At 38.4% G+C, this 22,983-nt stretch overlaps 1 protein-coding gene across 1 annotated transcript in view; it reads left to right on the plus strand.

Moving 5' to 3' along the window:
- The first annotated feature begins 254 nt into the window (after positions 1 to 254).
- The window catches only part of dysc (whirlin protein dyschronic), a 209,279-nt gene continuing 186,550 nt past the window's right edge, over positions 255 to 22,983 (plus strand). Inside the window, exons 1-4 of the mRNA XM_071590149.1 lie at positions 255 to 471; positions 4,356 to 4,486; positions 6,750 to 6,830; positions 19,629 to 19,856. Coding sequence (XP_071446250.1) covers positions 405 to 471; positions 4,356 to 4,486; positions 6,750 to 6,830; positions 19,629 to 19,856 — 507 coding nt within the window. The 5' untranslated portion in view covers positions 255 to 404. The remainder of the gene's footprint in view (positions 472 to 4,355; positions 4,487 to 6,749; positions 6,831 to 19,628; positions 19,857 to 22,983) is intronic.

Consider the following 22,983-nt stretch of genomic DNA (forward strand, 5'->3'; position numbering starts at 1 on the left):
GCCCATACTGCGGGGCCGCCCTCGCCCCTCCCCCCTTCGGCCACGGCGCCTACTTCGAGGCCGAGGACGTCTCGGCCCTCCCGCGGAGGGGCCTCTCCCCTCCCGTCCCGCGCCTCCAGAGGGCCAGGCGGCCCCCACGTCCCGGCGACCGCCCCCCCGGACACCACGGCTCTTCGCCCGCGCTGCCGCCGTGGCCGTCCTCGCCACCCCCTCGCGGGGGCGGGCCCCGGGGGAGCGGGAGCCGGCAGCGTAGGGCCATCTCGCCGGAGGAGGTGCTGCGTCTCTTGGGGCCCGGGCCAAGAGCCACGTCCCCCAGGAGGGGCAGGAGGGAGGAGCCCCCGCCACCGAGGAGGGAGGAGCCCCCGCAGTGGGTGCCGCCGGTGGACGGTGTGCGCACCGTGACCATGGACAGACCTCCGGACGCCACTGGACAGGGGTTCGGCATTTGTGTGAAAGGGGGCAAGGAAGCCGGTGAGCCGACCGCCCGGGTGGGGGGGTAGGAGGAACGTGGGGGGGTGGAGAAAAGGGGGCCAGAGGGGTCAAGGGGTCTCTCGACCCCCACTAGAGGAGGCGCTTCTAACTCTGGGGCTCTCCTTGTCCTCGGCTGGCGTCCCGTGTGTCAACTTAGAATATAGCAGCCATGGGGAAAATCAAGCAAAAAGTTTCACGTTTTCGACTCTTAGAAGGTTTACAATGGTGCCGTTTGGTTGAGGGAAATCTGTGAATCATGTTGGGGAAACCAAGCGATCACTTTGATAATCGGGACAAATAAAGGTCTTTCAGAAATTCTTCTTGGGGATGTACAAAAATAAAAATTTCAACAATATGCCTTATCCCTAATTCTGCCGGGAGTAAATGGGGAATATCATATTTGAACGTTAAATACATATTTCCTAATTTCGGATACCCCGTCATTACAAAAATGTCTGTAAAAACTGTCATAAAACTTCAATCGCAGAAATATATTCATATCCTTTCGTAATCGGAATCCAGAAAAGTCTCTTACCGATTTAAATTCATTTTATAGAAAGATATGTTTGTGGATGCTTGAAATTTTTATTTAAATTTCTCACTCCATTTAAATTTCAAGTTCTTTTGGAGAAAAATGCACACATTAACACTTGATTCACATCACAATGGGTCTCTCTAAGTATCAATGGTTAATTTACAAAGATTTGCCTATTTCCATCAACCAATTCTTATCCGTGTCATACTTCCTTCGCTCACTTCTTTCACGACCTGGGTTTAAATCTTTAGAGGTAACCTTCAACAGTTTTTCCACGTGCAACTGAAAGAAAGAAGATCAAGGGATATGAGAGAAGGAAAATGCATGCCATGTTCAGGCTGGTGCCTGGTTTCAAGGGTACTAGGCACAAATAAAAAAACCCTGAGTCATTACTAAGGTTATCAAGTCGAAAAAAATACAATTGATTCATTATTTCTCCATGGCCTTAAGGTTTCAACCATATTTCGCCAATTTCCATATTTTCATGCTGATTTCCGTTAAAGTTACAAGTGCTGAGAACGCATGTTACACGAGCTTGATTAAAGAAGTAATGCGAATCATAGAACTAAAAAAAACCCTGCGAGGAGCAAAATCACTTAACTTTGCGTGGCTTTACCGTGAACACATCCCAATGTAACCAGTTAGGAACCAATAGTTCTTAAATTTATGTTCAGAATTGATAATTATTAGACGTTTCTAATTAGTAATATACGAGGTATATCATCGCAATGTTGCAACATTTCAAATGTTAATTTATTGTCTCATTTCGTATGGTCTTTGGATGAGACATGTTTACTTTTTGGTTGCGATTTAAAATGGATTTATTAAAGTAATTTTGTTTCATGGGTTTTGCATGTTCATTTAGTGAAAGATTAGAGAAAAGCTGGAGCTGAAGAAAACCACTAGCTAATAAGTCCTGGATTCGATAAAAGTAGCGTCGACATAGCACTAGAACACGTCCCCATACTTCCTTTTCTCAAAATACACAGGATGAATGAGACGACCTCAAACTTTTGCATGCGTGTTAAGGGGGACTGTTACTTCCACATGCCACCAGGAATGCTTCTGAAGGTCATTTTGCTAGTGGTCTTCAAGTATGTGAGCATTAGGTTTCAGCCTACCCTCGTGGGAGTAGATTGGAGGGATAGAATACTTATCCGCAACCTGTATATGTCTCAGGCTGCTCAGGCGCGAGTAATGGATGGATGAGCAGTGTAGGAAGGACGGCTAAGACAAGGATGTCCTTAAACACCCGTATTTTTCAGTGCCTATGAGGTGAAAATGGTTAAAGACGCATGGGAAGAATAGAAAACAGGAATGAAATATCAAAATTAGGCAGAGAATTTCTTGAATCATTACAAAGAAATAAGTTCATTCCTGATATTCGCTCGTAAATACACAAAATACAAACAATACAAATAAATTCATACAAATGTTTTGTACAGAGATTCAGTCGTCACATTTAAATTGATAAATAATAAATGCATAGGAAATCTTCAAAAAAAATCATGTAACTCTTAATCTGACATCTTAATAACTCCGTTGCGTGCAATATAAATTATTATGAATTGCTAACTATGGCGATTTTCCATTAAAAACCGAAACTACACATCAGTTTAATTATTTTTAATTCGAACAGCTTTAATAAGGGTGGAATTAAGGTGTTCTAAGAATCTGAGGATTTAGATTGAAATTGAAATATTTTTCCTTTTGTCAATCTAAAACAATCCCTAATCCTCCTTATACCCGAGGACAGTTGTAAATTAAGACACTAAACGTTCGAATAAGGAGTATTTTAAATTAATTTTCTTGGATTAAATTCTCTAAATGGCTCTGTTTTGCTGATGAGATACATACATTTTGCGTACACAATGACGGATAACTTTGAGCGGAAAAGCGTTAACGAGTTACCTTAATTGAGGACTTTAAAATGCCATTCTTCCCTCCCTCGCGGTAACACCAACAGCAGGATTAATTAAAGCACTCTCGAAAACCCTGGGACTGCGCGAGTTGAGGGATGATGGCAAACCCTTTTTCGCTGGAGTTTCTGAAAATTGTGAAATTTTGATTTCATGATTTAATTCGTGGAAAGCGAGCGGTCCTCATTTGTATTCCCATAGCGCCGTGGAAGTACCGGCGGATTCCTCCCTCATCCCTTTTAATTACCCGGACAACGCTCAGCGTGAGAGCAGAAACGGAGCCCTTCCCGCACCTTCCGCAGTCTTGAACGAGCAGAGTCGAAACTCTCATCGATTCTGCAATTTTTTGTCTACCATTACCCTATTTTTCTGCATTTTTGATAGTAAAACAGTTTTGATAAGTACTTCGAGTTTTACAGCGCCAACCATTGCAACCAGTCAAGTCTAAATTAAATTATATTCCCTAACAATGAAAGATATTTTTTTTGCGAGAAAATGGGCCATAGGAAAAACATGCCCCGGCAGGAATGGCAAAAAGAGACGTTTGAAATAGCTTCGTCCTTAATATAGCTATTTAATTGGTTACTGCAGTCGATAGTTAAAAGTCTGACATAAAGTTTAAAAGTAGTTAAAGTTGGTCATCAGTTCCCTGAGACCTTTAAAGAATTGGAGAGGATGTTGATTTTTTTATTCAATCGTAAAAAGCACATCAATATCTTTTTTTAAGCGTATTTATTGCTCATTGCATCTTTGAAAGAGGAATTTATTTACGTCAAAACTAAATAGAGAGAAAACTATGACTAATGGTCATGGTGCAAACTTGATCAACATTTTGCAATGCTTATTTCGTGTCTCATGGGAGATTTTCAAATGAACGTTATGAAACTTAAAAATGAATTTATGAGTGTAATAGTCTCTTACCGCATGTGATTTATTTTGCATCTCTCACTTTTTTTATCGACGGGAGTGTTAAGTTTCTTTGGTCGCATCTGGACGAATACGTACAACCAATCGAAATCTTCAAAATATTAAGTCTCATTAAGGTGTGTTAAGCAACCACAGTTTCCAGGACGACCTTTTCTTCTTTTTTGGGAAAGGGAAAGAAGAACTTAGCTGAAGTAATTGTCTCAGTTATCTCCCCGATGGGATGTGCTCCACATCGGCGTCCACATCGCTTCGTTCCCCCTGTCGTTAAAATGTTTACGTGGTGCGTGGTACCAATTAGTGCCCTTCTCGATAAGGTCAGTGCGATTCCCTTAAGAGTGTCACGGTCGGGAGAAAGCCACCGCAGGGTATTGGGAAGCGTATTACGGAAGGTGTATCAGGGCCAAGGGGCCGCTCCCGGTCGTTGAAGGAAGGAAGGAATGAAGAGGGCGGGAGGGCCTCACTCTCCCATTCCCTAGAATCTCCACATTCTGTTGCTTTTGTAGGTGGCGGAGTTTACATTTCACGCGTGGAGCCCGGAAGCGTGGCGGAACGAGCAGGCCTACGACCCGGAGACTCCATCTTGCAAGCCAATGGTACGCCATTCCGTGGAATAACACACGAGGAGGCACTCAAGGTAAGTGTGCCTCCAGGAATGGAGGGGACCTAGAGAGAGAAGCGAGTGAGTGAGCGAGTGAGTGCATGAGTTCCCGGATGCGTGGGTTCGCTTGGGCTGTGTGCGTGTTTCCCTTACTTTTTTGAGTTTTGGGAAGGGAGTAAGAGGTCGAAGAGAAAAATAAAATGCAGAGAGAGCGGCTCCGCATGGAGAGAAGTGGGGGTCAGAGAAGGGCGAAGGGTGTAATGGTGTGCGCGAGTGTTCTCCTCGAGTGGGCGAGGTAAAAAGAGGTATAAAAAGTTAGTTAGTTAGTTATATTTATATAGAGAAAGAGAGGAAAACAAAAGAGGAATGAATCGCGCTCAAGTGAGAGGGGATGGCGATGGCTAATGCTCTTTCGGAGTATGAGTGCGTGCGTGTGGGAGGCTGTATGTGAGTGTGTTTGTGCGTGCATCTGAGGCTCAGGGTTTCTGTCTCTTTCTTAGTAAACTTTCTTTTATCCTTCTTTCCTTTCGTTTCTTCATTTTTTTGGTTCTTTTCTTGTCTCTATTCGCATATGATTTTTTCCCTACATGCATTTATTTCGCACTTTTATTGTTTTTTTTGAACCAGTACTCCTCTCGCTTTAATGTCTATAACCCTGCTTTTGTCGTAATCTGTTGTTGAAAATAGGTTACAGCTCTTCACAGTTAATGGTGTGAGGAATACTATGGAGTTCATAAACTATGTTGTTTTTTTATACTTTCCAACGAGGTGGTAGTTTTAGTTCGTATTTACAAAAATACTTCACTGAATACATATAGAAAGTGTATAAAAAGAATATGCACTGATTTTCATCCTCGTATATATTATACTTATCAATGGTTAACCAAATTTATGAACAAAAGTTTTGATTTTTCGTTTATTTATTTGCCAGCCGCATTGCAAACGGGGTTTACACGAAGATATTTTTTTAAACTATTATAATAAAATGTATTAGCATATTTATTCCCATCACATGTTTCAGAAGCAATTAAAATAGGAGAGTAGTTGAAGACTTGATCCTGCAAATTTGGAATCAGCAATGGAATTTTTAATAATGCACCCATCAATTTGATATTTGTTAATTTAATCGATTATGTATCTTTAGAGGTTGAATTGATAAATATTTGTCAAAGTTTTGCTTCGATTTGGTTATCAATTATTATTTTTGATACTATTTATTTTTTTTAACTGTAGGCTTTTAGGCTGGCAAACTTTAATCTTTTCGTGTGGGTGAATGGGGTTTACGTGTGTAGCAAGTTTACGAGCAAGCAAAAGAGCGACGTTTTATGGGGTCATGCTTCCACTAAAGTGATTGATCACACCGATTCATTATAATTAGTATGCATTTTCAAAGTCAGTCGACTGATATGCCTCCGAGCGGGAGAGAATATTGCCTGGGACAATTTAATGAAGATATCACGATGGGAGTAAGCGTCGTCTGCCAGGCCTGTGGTCAAAAGCATCGGCAAAGTTTGACGTTTTCTAATTGCTTAGAGATTTATTACTTGGATTCTCGTAACTGGGATAGTAACGAGCATACGTTCAGTGAATGATTTGTGTTTGAGCGTTTTGTTATTTATAGCAGAATCCAAAAATCGTCCACGAAATCTTTCCAAGGTAAGGACTGTTATGTGAAGAATTTAAAACCTAAACCATTCATTACATAAGTAGCAAAAATGAGTGCCTGCAAAAGAAATAATGATGTTATTTATATTGATCGCCATTTTTACTCTTAGGTGGACCTTATTTTGATAACATGGGATTCAGTAGCCGCTGAGTAGTCATTCAAGTTGAAATTAGTGAAGCGTTTGGGGTTGGGCATCATGGCAGGCACCCCAATTGAAATCAGACATTTTCTGAAATTTAATCATTCCAAAACACAGCGGCAACTCGAAACTCAAACCAAATATTCACACGGAACACAGTCAAAGTATAATATAGCATGGATGAATACGACGACGAATCAACTCCTTGATACGAACATTTCCTTGTCATTATCCGTGATTTGATTTAACTGGAATGGTTTCGGTGTTCATTTACTTTTTTGAATTTGTGTTCTTTGTGTCGTAGCGAGAGAGAGAGAGAGAAAGAGGGAGAGAGAGAGAGAGAGAGCGAGAGGGAGTGTGTGTGTGTGCGTACGTTTGTTTTGTGACAATTGGACTTGTTTCAATTTTTTTGTTTCCTTCAACTCCAAATTTCTCTTGTGATCTTGAATGTTCCATGATGCTGTTTCGCTTGACGCCGGGGATCGGCGGTGCAGACGCTGAGAGGCATGCTGAGTGGCACGAATGCAGGGTGTGACAAAAGTGGTGGGCTTAGGATTAATGTTGGAAAGAATAAGGTAATCATGAGACGAGGAGGAGGAGAGTTCATTTGAGGAGGAGTGAGCTCTCTCTCTTTTTTGTGGTAGTGAATGCCACGGACTCGCGCGCGTGCCTGAGTGAGCGAGTGAGTGAGCGAATGAGTGATTGATTGAGTGAGCGGTGAGGAGCCTCCGATTTTGGTGCCGGATTCGTCTTCAAGTCGAATGAAACGACTCGCAGGTCGCTTGATGTGAGTGAGGAGACCCGTGATTCGTGCATCCCGAAGTGTTATGAGCATCACTCTACACAATTTTTCGGTCGCTTAAAACGTATATGTATACATGCACTATGTAGTTGAAGCTGGTTTGTCTCTTGCGCGAGATATTTTAGCTTAGAATTTAAGATTGAATTTTGAAGGAAAATTTTCAGATCATTGCAATGCGAAAAACATAGGATTCTGGTTTAATTCCAGATGTAATAAATAGATTGTGAGAGTATTTTATTTCTGCATAGTTTTCGGCATTGACAATAATAGGATGGCAAAATCAAATTAAGGTGATGGTGCAAAATTAAGGGCGCGAATCAACTATAAGAATATAAAACGGAGTTAAAGTTGGGGAATTCAATTCAGTTGAGTTGTTTTGATTGAGTGCTTTGCAACAATTTGCCACTATTGTTAATACATCGTGATAAAATCAGTCGTTGGTTGGAAAAATTTTATTTTCAAATGCGGAGATTGTGTGCATTTTTTCAGGAACAAGTTCAGGGTTCTTAAGAGAAAAGTGATGAAAAATATTGAGTCTGTTGATGCTATCGCGAGAAGAGGGTGTGGTAGATTCGGCCTTGATCTTTTTCGTTTTTATTGATCCAATTTCGTCTTCATCAGATGAATTGCAGTACTGTTTTTGTTTTCTTATAAAGAGGGCTGTTGTTTTTTTTAAATTATTTTTGATGCAATTTTGCAGGTATTTCACCGGAATATTATTTTAGATCAATAAGTCATTTATGATCATGTGAAACTAAATTCGATATTCTTTTACAATTCTCATTGTTCTCACTAGGAATATCAACTGCTACGGTGACAGGATACAGAGAATTAAAGTCTTGGTTTGGTTTTACAAAATATTTTTCAATTTAAATTTCCCTTTAGGTATACGAAAGTGTTACATTAAATGTAGCATGAGTCAATATCATCTTCTACCAATAAACGAGGAAGACAAAATGGTACCAGAGGTTCTTATATAGTTCGTACACAAATTATTGCTTTCCGAAATGGAGACCAGGTTACTTTTGAAGTTTGGCATTTAAATTTCATTTTAAACACTTTGGATGTTTAAAAACAAAAACCATGTTAAGCTATAGCAATATTTATAAAAAAACTTTCATAAATCATGCTTATGAAAGATTGGATCAAAGGTACTTCAATCACAGGACTGTTTGGTATTATTCGTACAGCAAGTATAATATTCGACGAAAGACATTTAGCTTCAAAAAGAGAATGAAATTGAAAGTAGTCAGATTTTTATGAATAATCTACGAATATTTTTATATGAGGTCAATCAAAAGTCTTTATCCATTATATAAATAAGGCACTACACATTGTCTTGGTGATAGTATGCCTCAAACTAAATCTTTTACCAGAATTTATTTGCAAGTCGAGATATTCCAATGAAAAGTTTAACTGATTTCGCATTTTTCCGTTGATAATATAACTTTATCTAACCACCAGTCTGTCGGATTTTGTCCAGTTTTGATGAATAATTTACAATTCATATGTTTATTCCTCATTTCTGGGTATATGACCTCGGCAAAATTCAGATATATCTATCACAAGTAACATTTCAAAGAAAGCATCAAAGATGTATACAACTGAGAATGTTGCATGAATTTATATATAACGGGAATTTAGAAAATCTTATGAAATCGGGCCTTTAGAAAATGGCTTTCTCACGTATTTACCGCCAGAATATTTGCTAGTTAAACCTTATGCTTACTCTCGGCGAGAGACATCATCTCCACACTTTGAGGTTCCTTCAGGAGGAAATTTTTAAAGCGTTACTCCTTATATTTTTATCTCTCCATTTTAAACAATGCACGGAGAAAGAATAAGCATCTCTAGCCGAGTAAGCATTTATTCCTGGAGAATACACTCTTCAAAGGGGTTTTTGTCCTTTCCGAAGTACATGGTGATATTTCTGTACCATTTTGTCTAATGTACTTTTAATGAGTTTGACATTTGAGAGAATACCATTTGAGAATTTATTATCCGCCTACCATGAATAAGAAATCACTGGAAGTAATGTGACATACACACAAACACACTCACTACTGGGAAAACGAAATTGCCAAGGCTGTAAACTTGATTGACTCTGGATCCGTTTCAGGGTGTAGGTAAAACAAGTTGACAAGTTAGGTGACAATTGAATATCACACACTCGATTATTTGAGAGTGTTTGAGAAACAGTGACCCTCGTAAACATCAATCACACACAAACAATGCAAAAATAAATAAAAGGAAACAGACTCACAACCACTCGATCACTAGGGTGCGTTAAAGAATAACAGTGAATCTCGTGAATCTTATTCACAAACACACATTCCCACACGTAGGGTTTGCAAGGATTTCTCCTATGCCAGGGACTCGTGAATCTCGTACAGGAATGAAAAATTCGAAAGGAAAGGACCCAAGTTCACGCTCAGTCTCAAGTTGAATGATCTCTCCTGACGGTTATCATCGGTGAAAATATTTAGCAATCACGTTTATTTACCTTTTAATGGTATTGACTTTTGCGGGAATAAATATACAAGTGGAACAAGGGAACCAGTCTCAGTAACGGGTGGTTTCCTTTAGCGGTGGCATCGATTTATCTTCAGTAAATCTCACCAAAATACGCTATTGCCCTTTTATTCTTTTATCGAAGAGAGATACTGTTCAACAACGTCACCGCAGTAAAACCCAACTTTTGAGTCCTTAGGCTGGCCCAGGTCCCGGGTATTTTTTAAGTCTTTTAAATTGTCACAATGGGCGTTTATGGTGAGCTGAATGCGATCACGAGTAATTATTTAAAATAATGGTTTTATGAAATGGCTTATGAAAATTCAATATTTTGCGCAAAACTCGTTATTCCAGTGTCTTAAAAACTTTTCAAAAGAGTTAAAATCAATTTAAGCGGATCGAAACTTTTAGAAATATTGTTCATATCATACATGACGATCACCTATCAATAATCTGCGATGATTTTATTGCAAATGTTGATTTAGGACCAAGTTTTATTGTACGTTATTAATTGATGTTAAAACGTTTTTTACATTAATTTCTGTACATGCAGTTAAAACAGACTATATATAAAAAATAAATATATATCTATATATATATATATATATATACATATATATATATATATATATATATATATATATATATACATATACATATATATATATACATATATATACATATATATATATATATATATATATACATATATATATACATATATATATATACATATATATATATATATATATATATGCGAATATTGCCTTTGCCTTCATTCTTGATAGTATTTCCCTACACCATTCAAATTAGACGTTCTCGTGACGAAGCTTCCGCAGCCTTTTTAAATTCCAAGTCCCAGTCCGAAAGTGCACATTGGAATGCCGGGCATATGTATGTGTGCATGTGAATATCCTTTCCATAAGCAAAGCGGGGGGAGGTGTCAGGGCATCACCGCTGTCGGTGTGGGTGCCCCACGTGCCGGTCGAGCGTGTAGGCACTTTAAGAGAGGCAGGCGAGCGTTGCTTCACTCCAAATTATGTTGAGTAAGGCCGGAAGTGGAGACAAGGCTGGCGTTCCGCATGACTCAAGCGTTGAGACAGCTTCTCTTTGGAACACACGCTTCGGCGACTGTTTGCCCCGAGGATCGTGTTGAAGCAATTGTGACCGTCGGTTTTCAACACTAGGAAATAGAATCGCAAGAGGACAAGCTCACCGATTCCGACTTCCTTTGCATTGAATAGCTCCACAGACAATGGGGACTAACCTAGGAATTTAAATTGTAGATTCGTATGGATTAGATAAATATGAGACCCTCCGACGGTGAAACTTGATCTTCTCTGGACCAGGAATTAAGCGATGTTGAAAATTGAGGACATTTTTAGAGAAAATTAAATATAGACAACCTAGGATATATTTTATTCTTTTTACGGACGGGTCTGAAAGCATCCATTTAAATTCATACACATTAAGTGATATTGATTGATGATAAAATGTTGATCCTGTGCTTAGGAAACAGTTTGCCTTTTAATTTTATTAACGTGCTTTTAGGCATGCTCATACAGAGTATCTTTTCACCATTAGTTTCAAATACCACTTTGAAATAATTTACTATTTATTTTTTTTGGGTGCTATCCGATTTATGAATGAGTGGCGTCAACATTAGTTATTTCACCACGAAAACTTTTTGAGTTTTACCGCCAAGTGTGTCTCATCTTAGTGCCAATTCTCCCTGCCAAAAATTATCGTTGGCAGGAAAACATTAGAGAAAAGTTGATGGTGACGTCAGTGATGATTGCCAAATCGATTGTGATGGATAACATTCCTCCTCATTTTCAGGATTGGCAGGGCAACTAGTGCCCTCGACTCACCACCATATGACCTCGATCTTTCGTCTCCCTATATCCAATTGCCTTAATTCATCGACCATATCCTTAAAAAGTTATTAAAGGCTTTTGATGCGTGGTTCATCACTAATTCAAGTTATATTTTTCAATACCTGGATCATGGTTGCAAAGAAAGCATTCGGATTAAGGGAAAAGTAGGATAGACCTATGACCAATGTCTTCAACTAGCCTTCATCATCCTTCATCGGTCTTTATCTTTAAGAAATAAAGCAACATATCGAAATCCAATTTTATGATAAGTGAACTCAGTATCAACAGAATAACAGTGTGAAACAGGGAGAAAAGGCCACTGATAATTCGGGCGAAGAACTTTTTCAGGCGAGAGGTTTCCACCATTCAAGTCCCGGAGGATACCGGTTTTCAAATGACCTCCGCGGCGCGTCATCGCACTAGCAACCACTATCATTGAAATTGGCAAGTACCAAGGTAAAACTTTTAGCTAAACTTCTTGGCCCCGGTACAGAGAGGAGGTTCGCCTTGAGACGAATTGAAGACCGGTGTCATCAAAACTTAACGACGATGCTTTCAGCAAAATGACTCGGGGCCTTAAGAAAGTATGGGAGGAGTGGGTTTTGCGAATAAGATTGGCTTTGGTTTTTTTGCCCGGGAGCAACTGGCCTGGATTTTGAGCGTGCGTGGGTGAACGAGAGGTAATGGAGGAAGAAAAAGAGAAAGAGAGATTTTAAAAGTGGGTGGAATAGGAAGGGAGGGATGAAATGGGATGGAGGGGAGGAAGGAGTGGGACGAAGTAGGGAAATGGGGCCTCTTGAGTAAAAATAGAACAACTCTCTCCCTAACCAGGGAGGAGAGGTGATGAATGGCAATGCTTTTGAGACCCTTTTCAGAGGGTAAGAGAGGAATAGAAGGAGAGAGAGAGCAAGACCCAGAGCAGCAGCTCGCCGTGAATACACACTGCTTGTCTCTTCGGTCCCTCCTTGTAGGGGATGTAGTTTTGGTGCCTTTACCCTCCTCTCTTGCTCCGGGAAGTGGATCGCTTTGAGTTCTGGGAGGAATACCACGATCTCGAGTGTATCCCGGTCTTGGGAAGAGGGAGAAGGAGGGAGGGAGAGAGGTGAGGAGGTGTGGTTAGGGCGAAGGGTTAGGCGGGGGGAGGGGGAGCAAGAGGGGGTGTGGGGGAGGAGAGAAGGAGTGAGGAGGAACTCCGAAGCAAGACTTTCGAGGATAAGACACAAGTGAAAGAGAGGGAAGACAAATTCATTAGGCCCCGCTCGTAGCTGCCGTGCCGGGGGAAACAACGGGATAAACACGCTGGGGAAGTACGAAAAATGGGCGGAGTATACAAGCTGGGTGACGAAGCTCACCAGAGGGAAGACTCAAGTCTTAATATTACACTCTATTGTTATTTCTTCTTGAACGGTAGAGTCAAACATCGTCTCTTTAAAAGAATATCTAAGATCTGCTTCGTGTGATCTCAATTCAACGGAGAGGAAAATATTAACAGCAATCTAAGTCCTCTTGAGAGCCGTGCATTCAGAATTGTACAATTCAAGTGATTGTAATTAACAATGTTAAAATTATATCTAATTTATCATACCCACTAAGGTTTAATAAACTAGGTCAGTTATCAAAATAAGGATACTGAAATTATTATTACGTAAGCATATTATTTGCTTAACTTAACTCAATGCTGTTAATCACAGTTGGATGCATATTGAGCGATTTCACAAGAAGGCTTTACGCTATTTTTTGAGAAGAATCAAATATATTTTAAATGATTGGCGTACATATTTATCAGACCAGAGTCACCGCTTGGTGTTCAAGTAGAAATATATAAACAAAACCTTCATGTATCCTTCACAGGTTTCGCAGAAGGTTTCTCAATGTACACTAACCGGTTTCCGTATTGTGAGTGTCATTTATGCATTCTACCGGAAAGTCCTGATGAGTTCGTTTCAACTTCCGCGTGTTTTGTCAAACGCTTGATCCTCGTTAACTCACAATCTATACTTCCTTGCTTACTTTGTATCAATACAACCGTGCATTGTGGGGACTCGCCGCCTCCGTTTAATAAAAAAAACATTCGCGAAAACGTGAATACAACATCATAGAACCGGAGTGAAGACGAAGCTCCACTCGTTTAGCTGCAATCACTTTTTGCAGTGAATTTGAGGGGAATCAGTGATATTTTAATGGGATCCCATTTTTACACTGAGAGGTTTAAAATCCTCCATTACTGAAACAGATACATCAGTTAACCGATTATACTGCACTCTCTACCGACCAATTAACCATTAAGTGGCGCTAATTCCTCTATCAGTATCGGCAAATGTATTTATATAATTCATAAATCAATTAAAAACATCAGGAAAAAGAAACCATATGAGAGACCTGCCAAGCTGCTGAGTGAGAATTGCCAAAGCCGTAGTCGCAGTCTAGGTGATTAGCTAAGTCCAAATATCAAAGGTTGGCCTTTAAGTCGTTATTTTTTTCTAGAGAGTGTTGAGTACCTTGCCAAATGACTCGAGGTGGGCTGTACGGCAGCCAAGTAGAAAAATAATGGAATGATTTGAGGCGTGGCTGATTCACATGCAGGCACATCAGATGCCCTCCCTTCAGTCGCCGGGTCTAACTGTGCCGTAACTCCGCCGAAATTTTTGAAATGGGCTTTCAAACTCATCCTAAATAAACTTTCCACTGTTTAAAATAAAATTTGGGAAAACGGCACAAAATACTGCTGTTATTACTATGTAAAAGATTCAATAGTTCTCTCTGTTTCACTTTCAACTCCAGTCATGCTTTGAAATTTGCGGGGATTATTGCAGACCGTAAAGATTTCGATGATTCTGATGATAACTCTTCCTTCTCTATTGGCATCAATATACGTAAGCGTCTGGCGATGAAAAACTGCTATTGTAATTTGTTCTTTATCATCAAGCGGAGTATTTCTTTACGATGTCTCTCTAGAGAGTTCTTTGCTACTGCCCAATGGCTTGGTTTTGTCTTTGCAGGAGCGTACGTACACTAGAGAGAAATAATCGCTCCTTAAGTGCTGTATGAAATGCATTTTTCTCCGAGTTAAAATAATAAGTCCAATTATCATAAGCACAGATTTATTTTCATTTATACTGTAAAATTTTGTTCACGATATAAAATCATGCATTGGCGGCGGATTGTTTAAATATTCACAATATTCTTTCATTTTTTTTCATACTTTTCTTAATCTTAATACTTACGAATCATTATTATTGCTGCAACAATCACAAGATCAACCTGTACAAAAAAGTATAAAGCACACTAAAATTAACTTTTAAATGTCCGAGAAAGTTCGTTTGGCAATAAAACCAATAGTTTATTTTTTTCAAGGGGATCGAGATGGTGCGGGGGCTAACGTACTGGCTTCCCACCCTGAGGGCGCGGGTTCAAATCCCGGCGGTGTTGAATATTTTTCAGAGGTATCTCGATCCCTACTTGAGGTGCTTTGTGGAGGGCACTTTGAGTGAGTACGCCGTCCGTCGGATGGGACGTTAAACTGCGGACCCCTTGGCGCCTTTCGTAAAGAGTAGGCTAATGCCGACGCCGGGTTTCTCTCCACCCTTCATCCTTTCCTGTCCATCCCCTATGGCGCAAATGACCTTAGCTGTCGGTCGCCTCCCCTAAAAACTACTACTACTTATTTTTTCAACACTATAAACTTTCTATAAAAATTATATTCATGTGATTTTAATTGAATTTTTTTACTTGATTCAGGGTGTAGAGTATTCCTTTTTGCTTTTTTAGTATTTGTTTAGGTATCATATTGTATAGTATAGGCAAATACTTTGTCTGATTGATTAAGTTTATTGAATTCAGAGTGTTTCTTCCTCGATCGCTACGAAAGTTCATCCTAATATATCCGAATTCTTATGGTTGAATGAAAAATTCTATTGCACTCTGTTTGAAAAATAGAAAATATGAAGTTATCTAGGAATAAAATATTTTCAATGATGTACATTCACTAATAATTAATTTGGCATGGATGATTAACAGGACGTAAATGCATTAATTCGGGGAAGAAAAAATATCCATGATTGACCCATAAAACATTCGTTCCCGTGATGTGTTTCAACTTGTATAGCCTTTTTAATAAAATTCTATTCTTGGTTATCTGAGCTGTCAATCTGGAAAACTTCCATAAGAGATTAAATAGAACTTGTTGTTTGAAAGTTAATAAACGCACACATATTCATTTGCTGAGCGGATGAAAAGAGTAAACGAGTTGGCACAGCGGTTTCTGTAAAGCAAGTGCAAAAAGAAAGATCATAGGTTTGAATGACAGGGAGGCCGAATAAAAGGATTTGTAGGGATGGGTAGATCTTGCAGGGGGGAGAGGAGCAGAAATGCATGACAGAGGGAGAAGTGTGGTAAAGGTAATCGTTTCCAGATGCCAATTGCGTGTCCCGGGGGGGGGGGTGAAGGGGGAGGGGAAGAAGAGAGTGGGGTGGGCAGACGTCGGCCTCGCGTAATGAGTTCACAAATCGAGCACCATTCATAGGAGCACCATTGCTCTCCGATATCATTCTAAAATAGAGCTGTATTTGTTAATATATCAATTGGCGCCGATGCATTTCTCCGCATTGTTAAACTAATGAATCCCCTTTCTTAAAGAAATTAACGAGTGTTTGTGACAATTAGTTTAATTGACGGTTTTACCTTAGGCTGATTTTTTTTCAAGTTAGGTAGATTCTTTTCATCATCGGTTAAAAATAAAATCTCACCATTGTCTTTTTATCTGGTAGTTTTCTTAGCACATTTACCCGCTACCTTCGTTTTTAAATAATTTTCTGAATGATTTTCATATAAAGTTACGTGCAGAATATCTACCGATCGACAATACTATATCAATGTATCGTATGATAAAGATAGTTGAAGATATTGGAGCGTAGAAAGTGAAGCTACGGGCTCCCTTGAGAGAGGAGTTATGAAATGTTGCTCGATCGAGGGAATATCGGCTGCGAGAGACGGAATGATTTCATAAACGAATGTAAAATGGTGAATGAAAGAGAGAGAGAGAGAGAAAGATGTGAACGAATTTGCTGAATGATGAATGATGGGGATTTTTTCGTGTGGTATGCGTTGCTTCTCTTCTGTTAAAATTTATTATATGCACAAATGGTTTTAATGGTCTTGCCCTTCACCTGCCTTACCCTCAACAACAGAAATAATGTTCGCCAACTTTGATATTTAAGTTTCGTTAAATATTCTTACTGCAGAGGACTCAAATGTAGGAAGGTCATATGAATTAATTATAGTTTCAATTATGTGATGCAATTGACGTTTTAATTGATTCTACATTTTAAGAGTTTGTTAACGTAATATATGTTGTTCTTTTTTGGGGCAAAGTAAGCCCTTTCAGTGACATGTGCATTTACTCTCCATTCATGTACATAACTAAAGGCTGTTTGTGAAGGTTCCGCGTTCAAGTCTGGGAGATATCTCGTATGATGAATGTCTTCAGTGAAATATTCATGATTGGGTCTATACACATAATTGGGTGCAAAAACACTAGCTTTGAAGTTTTCAACTTTTATATCCTTATAATAAAACAATGTAGGTGATAATCTGAATGGAAAAAACCCCTCAGCTTCCGCAAAAGTGGCACATTGAATGAATCGGTTCGCCATCCATGATTGTGTGAATTTAACCCGTGGTAGGGCTAAGTAGTCTGTTCTTATCTATTGCGTAATACACCAAATTTCGATTCAAAGACCATAGTTAGGTTTTAATAAATTAATTAGGATAATTGCATAATAATGGAATCAGTTTATTCCTTAATGAAATCAATCATCATATTAAAGGCTTCATATTGCACCTTTTGGATGATTTCACCACGGTCCAACTTCCTTTCGGTAGAAAATTGTCCAAGGTGCTCAATAATTCATTCTTAAGACAGTTGATTAAGCATTCAGTGGAATAGTATTGCGTTTTTTCTGATTTAGTTCATTCCTAAATAGTAATGAGAAGATGATTACTCTCAATTGCTATTTCATCGTATCAACTGACCCTATAAATTCAAGACTACCGGAAAACGTATTCCTTTCAGAAATACACCGCACTGTAAAAAGTTCTCCTCAGTATTGAAGTATTCATTGAAGATTTTCAATACCTATCAGTTTCCTAAAACACTTCATTTTCTACTCCTACTAACATTTTAGGCAAATAAAGATTAGAAAAACAAATTTTCTGATGGAAAACTTACTTTGTGATAATTAATTCAATCATTAAAAAAATAAATTTAGCAAAGATATACCAACAAGAAAGTTGGAGATCCTTATAAACATTGTTGACATTAGGTTTCTTTCGATAGGGAAATCATTTTTTATATAAAATCTAATTGTATTTAATTTTCTTGCACATTAATTACTTCAATGAAGGAAGGATTCTAGCGAGGGAGAATCGAGCAGTATAGAGCAGGATAGCCGATCGTTTTAATTCCGCGTACCCATATTTCTTTTGAATTTTTCAGTGGTAGAGAACCCCCAAGGGAATAGCCAAATAAAATTTAAAACATTGCGGCCCCAGGTATTCAATTACAAGTGCCGTTGTGAAGGCATTGATTATTTGCCGCGGCCTTCTCCTCCCTAGCCATCGTGGTTTTGCGGCTGTTGCGGAGGTTATCGTGGTTATTTTCCAATTATCAATTACGCAAAGCTAAGGGATCCTCTGATCAATGTCCTCATTTCGTTTTACGCGTACCAATATACGCTTTTCTGAGTTTTATTTGTTTCTTGGTATATTTGGATCAAATTATAAAAACGAAACATTTGGTTTCCTGCGCATGCTTTCTGCTTGGGCTGTCTGGATATTTTTACTCTTTACTCCATAGAAGACATTTTTCCTCACTACAAACGAAAGGATTAACGTTTTGAGCGCGTATTGGGATAGTTTATAAATTTTTTCCTCATTTTTGAGATCAAACTTTCCACCATTTAAGAAATCAATCTCAAAAAATTAGTTCAGCAAAAGAAAAGGCTAAATAAAAAACGTTAAGAAACTCACGTTAGCTTCCTTTAACCGTGCATATGTTAAAGTTGAATCGCTTTTCAGCTTCATATTCAATAGTTAGGTATTAGGAAACTAGATTTTATGCAAAGGAAAATACTTATGCGTACAAAAACCTTAACCTTAATATTAACTGTTATAGAAACCGTCATAGCTATCCTTCTGCGAGGAATCTAATCGTACAGTAACTGAACTTTTCACGTGAAATTCATATAGTTTTTACATTCTTCAATATGAAATCTACAAAGATAAACCTGAAAACATAAAATACAGGTGTAATTTGTATTCCTTATTAATGAATTTTAACACCTGCTATTGATGTTGAAAAAATATATGTAACCAGTGAGTATATGTATTAACTGAAAGGTTTTGTGAGTCCTTTTTACAGTATAGAGTCGGTTGCCAAATATTAGCAACGTTATGAAATGCAGATTAAACATTCAATTTTATGTTTCTTTCATTGCATCACTATTTTTTCACTTTGATTAATATATAACAAATCTATAACTATTTTCATAACTAAAGGGGAGGCTCAACCATTTTATTTCAATGCTCTGCATTATCTTTATTTAAACATTCATTGCAACGCTATTTAATATTGTATCCATTTTTACGTTAAAGTTGTGCTCATTATTATGAATTATTAAAATTATTTGTCCTATGTTTGTGTTATTCAACTGTAATGCATTATTTGTACCATTATATTTGTATTAGTACGTAAAAATGTCAAAAGGAAAATATTGAGTAAAATAATAAATATTCAATCAACAGTAAAATTAATCTCTTTGCCATAAGTGGTATGCCCGCAAAAGTTCCGGGCCTTGCTCTGATGCTTATAACATTTTATCCCGGAATAATTCCGTGATCTTCATGATTTCAAAACCCAACCAATTTTAAAAACCTCCCTGGGGGTTTTTACTAGAAAAAAATTAAGTCCCCACTGAAGGGGTTAAAATATCTATTAACTCAGGAAAAAATACTTAATCATTTCAGAACAAAACTTTTCATTTTCCAATTAAATATGTGAATATATTCTCCAGAGATATATTTTTTAAGAATTATGGTTTACGATTAGCCGTCGTTCTATTTGCCGCTCGGTGATTTTAATGCCCGTCTTCCTTCTATCGCTTCCTTTCTCTGGCGCCCTCTGTCAGATGCTCAAGTCCTGCCGCACGCTAAGCATGACGGTGGAGAGCTCCCCGCAAGCGTCGGTGCCGGAGCCGCTGCCCTTGCGGCAGCACGCCATCCCGAGGATCCCGCCCCCGTCTGGGTGCCGCTACTCGTGGGTGGACCGCGTGGGGCGGCCCGTGTCCCCGCCCCCGCCAGTGCCGTCCGGCGGCGCTCCACGCTCCCCCCCGAACAGGGACGGAAGCATACGGAAGGTAGGAGGGAGACACGTCGTCCTTTCCCATCCGATAACCACCACATCCCCCAATCCTCGGTATTATTGCATTTAGATATATTGTCTGCTCCCCCCTCTCTATCCCCTACCATCCAAAATTCCCAATGTGCAATTAGACATCCAGTCTGAATTTCGTCTCGAACCAGAGTTTTCCCATCAACATAGGATAGTATTTAGTTTCTAGCCGTTCACTACTCGATTTCCCTGTCTATTGCTACTCCACTCATTCAACTTGATAAATAAATTTGAATCATACTACAGCTGGTGTGGAATAAGAACCTCTTTAAATACTTAGAATAGGGTTGCAATAAAAACTACATTAAAAATGACATGTAAAAATGGAAAATTATTGAATGAATGAGGAAAGTAAAGAAGGGAAATGGAGATAGAGTAGACGTAGTAGTAAATTAATGCCTGCTGACAAAAGTGGACCCTTAAAAAATTCATAGATGGGTATCTACGAAGTACTTAAGTTTTTTCTCACTGAGTATTGCCTTTTTCAGCTCCTGAAAAAAACCCTACCTTTCTCCATGCGGTTAAAATCACCCGGCTGTTTTGCCCATCTTCATGGTTAAACATGATTGTCTGCCAGAGCCCCTAGCCCCTTGAAAGTCCAAGTCCCTCCACAAACTATGTGCCTTCTTCGGTTGATAGGCGTAAGTGGAAAGATGTTGTAGAGAAATTAACTTAAGAAACTAAATTCCTGAACAATCACTCTAATTCACGTCGTGACGATCATGGGCCCTTGACAACCTATAGTGACAGATTGTTTTGTTTTTTTTCCACGCCTCATCCATATTCAATCCCTTTTCGAAACATTTAATATGACTCAATATTGATGCACTACAAAACATATGATATGCTATTTCTACCTAATAACCCTTCAAATAGTTTTTAACTCCACGAAAATTGCCAACAAAATTATTTTCTCCAAGATTACTCTTTATTGAATCCCTTTCCAAAGGATTTCATGACTCAGAAATCCTATGAAAATATCAACAATCCTATTGCCAACATCCAATCAACATCCTGGTCCTTCCTTCCCTCCGAATGACGAAGAGAAGATAAGAGTGAGTACCAGCTTATATTTATCTTAAATCCTTTCATCCCTAGTTTTCTTGTTTTGCGTTTGTCTCTTCAATACGCTCAACTTATCTTTTATCCTCCTCTTATTTATGCATTCTATTTACTTCGTCTTGAATTTTGAAATGATCAAAACCCCATTTTTCGGCAGACTGCTGGAGAATAACGTTGTTCTTTCATTTGCTTGTGAGTTATGAAATGGAGATGATACGCTTCGGATTATAGACTAGATTTTAGCCTCTCTACAATAAGTGCAATGGTTTTGTTCTTTAATCTTTCTTTTAAAAAAACAATAATTTTTTGGCATAATATTTTGGGATTGATCTTATGAATGAAAATGCTTTTTTAGAGCGTCACCTCTCGATTCCCCCCCCCCACCCAAAATAAACCTCCTTATTTTTAAAATCCACAATGTGTGCTCACAAAATATTTGAAGATGTAGTTTTTCAAGATAATTCAACACGCGTCAGTAGTCAAGAGGTTCAAGCTATTTCAACAACTTGAAAATACTGCAGGCGCTTTGCTGGTCACTCAGTGCATGCGCCAACGGGGGTAAAATCAATGCCAGGGTACGTAATAGAAAGTGACAAAATAATGCTTATATTGTTTTCCAAGAGTTCAAGCTTCTCCTGCGTATGCGGGTTCATAACTTATGCCCAAAGCAGGCGAACAGCATGTTGTTCATCAAATGCCATCGACTAAGAGTATCATTAAAGATATCACTCAAATACATAAACAGACATAATTAGCTCAAAATGCTCCTGCACAATTAAAACCAAAAATTATCATCGTTTAGAAACTCAGACATGTTATCAACATAACTCCAACCCTACCTATAGCGAAATAATGGAAGAATCTAATGTAGTCGTATGGAGGTTTTCAGAAGAGTAATCTGATGACTTTATTTTATTTTAGTGCGTATGATATTTTAAATTGATATAGATGATCTGTCGCCGCGGGCCTTTGTACGCATTTAACGGCCTTCTCTAGATTTAATCACTTCACTCTAATTGGATCGCTTGACATATCGTAAATTCAAATTGAAGGCAGCAATGCATTAAATATTACTTTGTTCAATATTTTTTGATTATACGCCAAAGTTTCTACATTAAAAGTCATGGTTAGTGTTTGTGATGATGACACTATCAATTCTACTATTTCCAAATGCATAGCACGTTGCTTCAATTAGTTGTTTTACTCGGACAATGCATTAAAATGCCTTATCAGCTATATCTTTCTTTTGATTGGATATAATATTTATATATTTGTTGGTTTGATATTTAATACCTACTCAGGTTCACTTACTATCACTTCATTATTGACAAAAACTTTTGGAATGATTAGTTTACTATATATACTGCATTACTGAAGCCTGAAAAATAATTTCCATGGAATTGAAAACTTTAAGCCAATAGGTCTCATGCAATTTTCCAATTGTAGGTACGTATCTGCGTATACCACTTAAAGATTCTCTACGTATTTCATATTGAAACTCTTAAGGAAGCTGATTATTGGCATTCCATTTCTTGTATTTGGATCTAGGGGGAATTGAGTTTTATATGCTAGGGTTAAATCCCAGAAGACCTGGCTTTTAGTGGTTTCTTGATCTTGTAGTTTCCCAAGAATTACTTAAAACGATTCATATGGAGTGACTAAAATAAGTTCTCCATGATGTATCCGATGATTTGGAAAACCGTGATCATCAAAGATGTAAGAAATCCAGTCGTTCTTCATAAATGGACTTCGCTTTAAACAGTTGAATCTTCTTTATAGCAGATAGTTAATGCGAGATAATACGAGTTGTTCCAATTACGTAATACAATACGTAGTTTCGAATCATCCAAAAAATGTAACTGATAAATATTGAGCCCATTCATTTCCTTCCTCGTTTCGGTAATCTGAATGAACAGTCCCCAGCGATTCGCTTTTATCGCACGATGAACATTGAGGATATCAGAACCAAAGGATGTACTTTCTTATTGCCTTTGACTTGACAGAATTAACTAAATTTATAAGTTATTTTA

The sequence above is a fragment of the Hetaerina americana genome, unplaced genomic scaffold (assembly GCF_022747635.1).
Source record: "Hetaerina americana unplaced genomic scaffold, ioHetAmer1.1.p SCAF_1, whole genome shotgun sequence".
Classification (NCBI taxonomy): domain Eukaryota; kingdom Metazoa; phylum Arthropoda; class Insecta; order Odonata; family Calopterygidae; genus Hetaerina; species Hetaerina americana.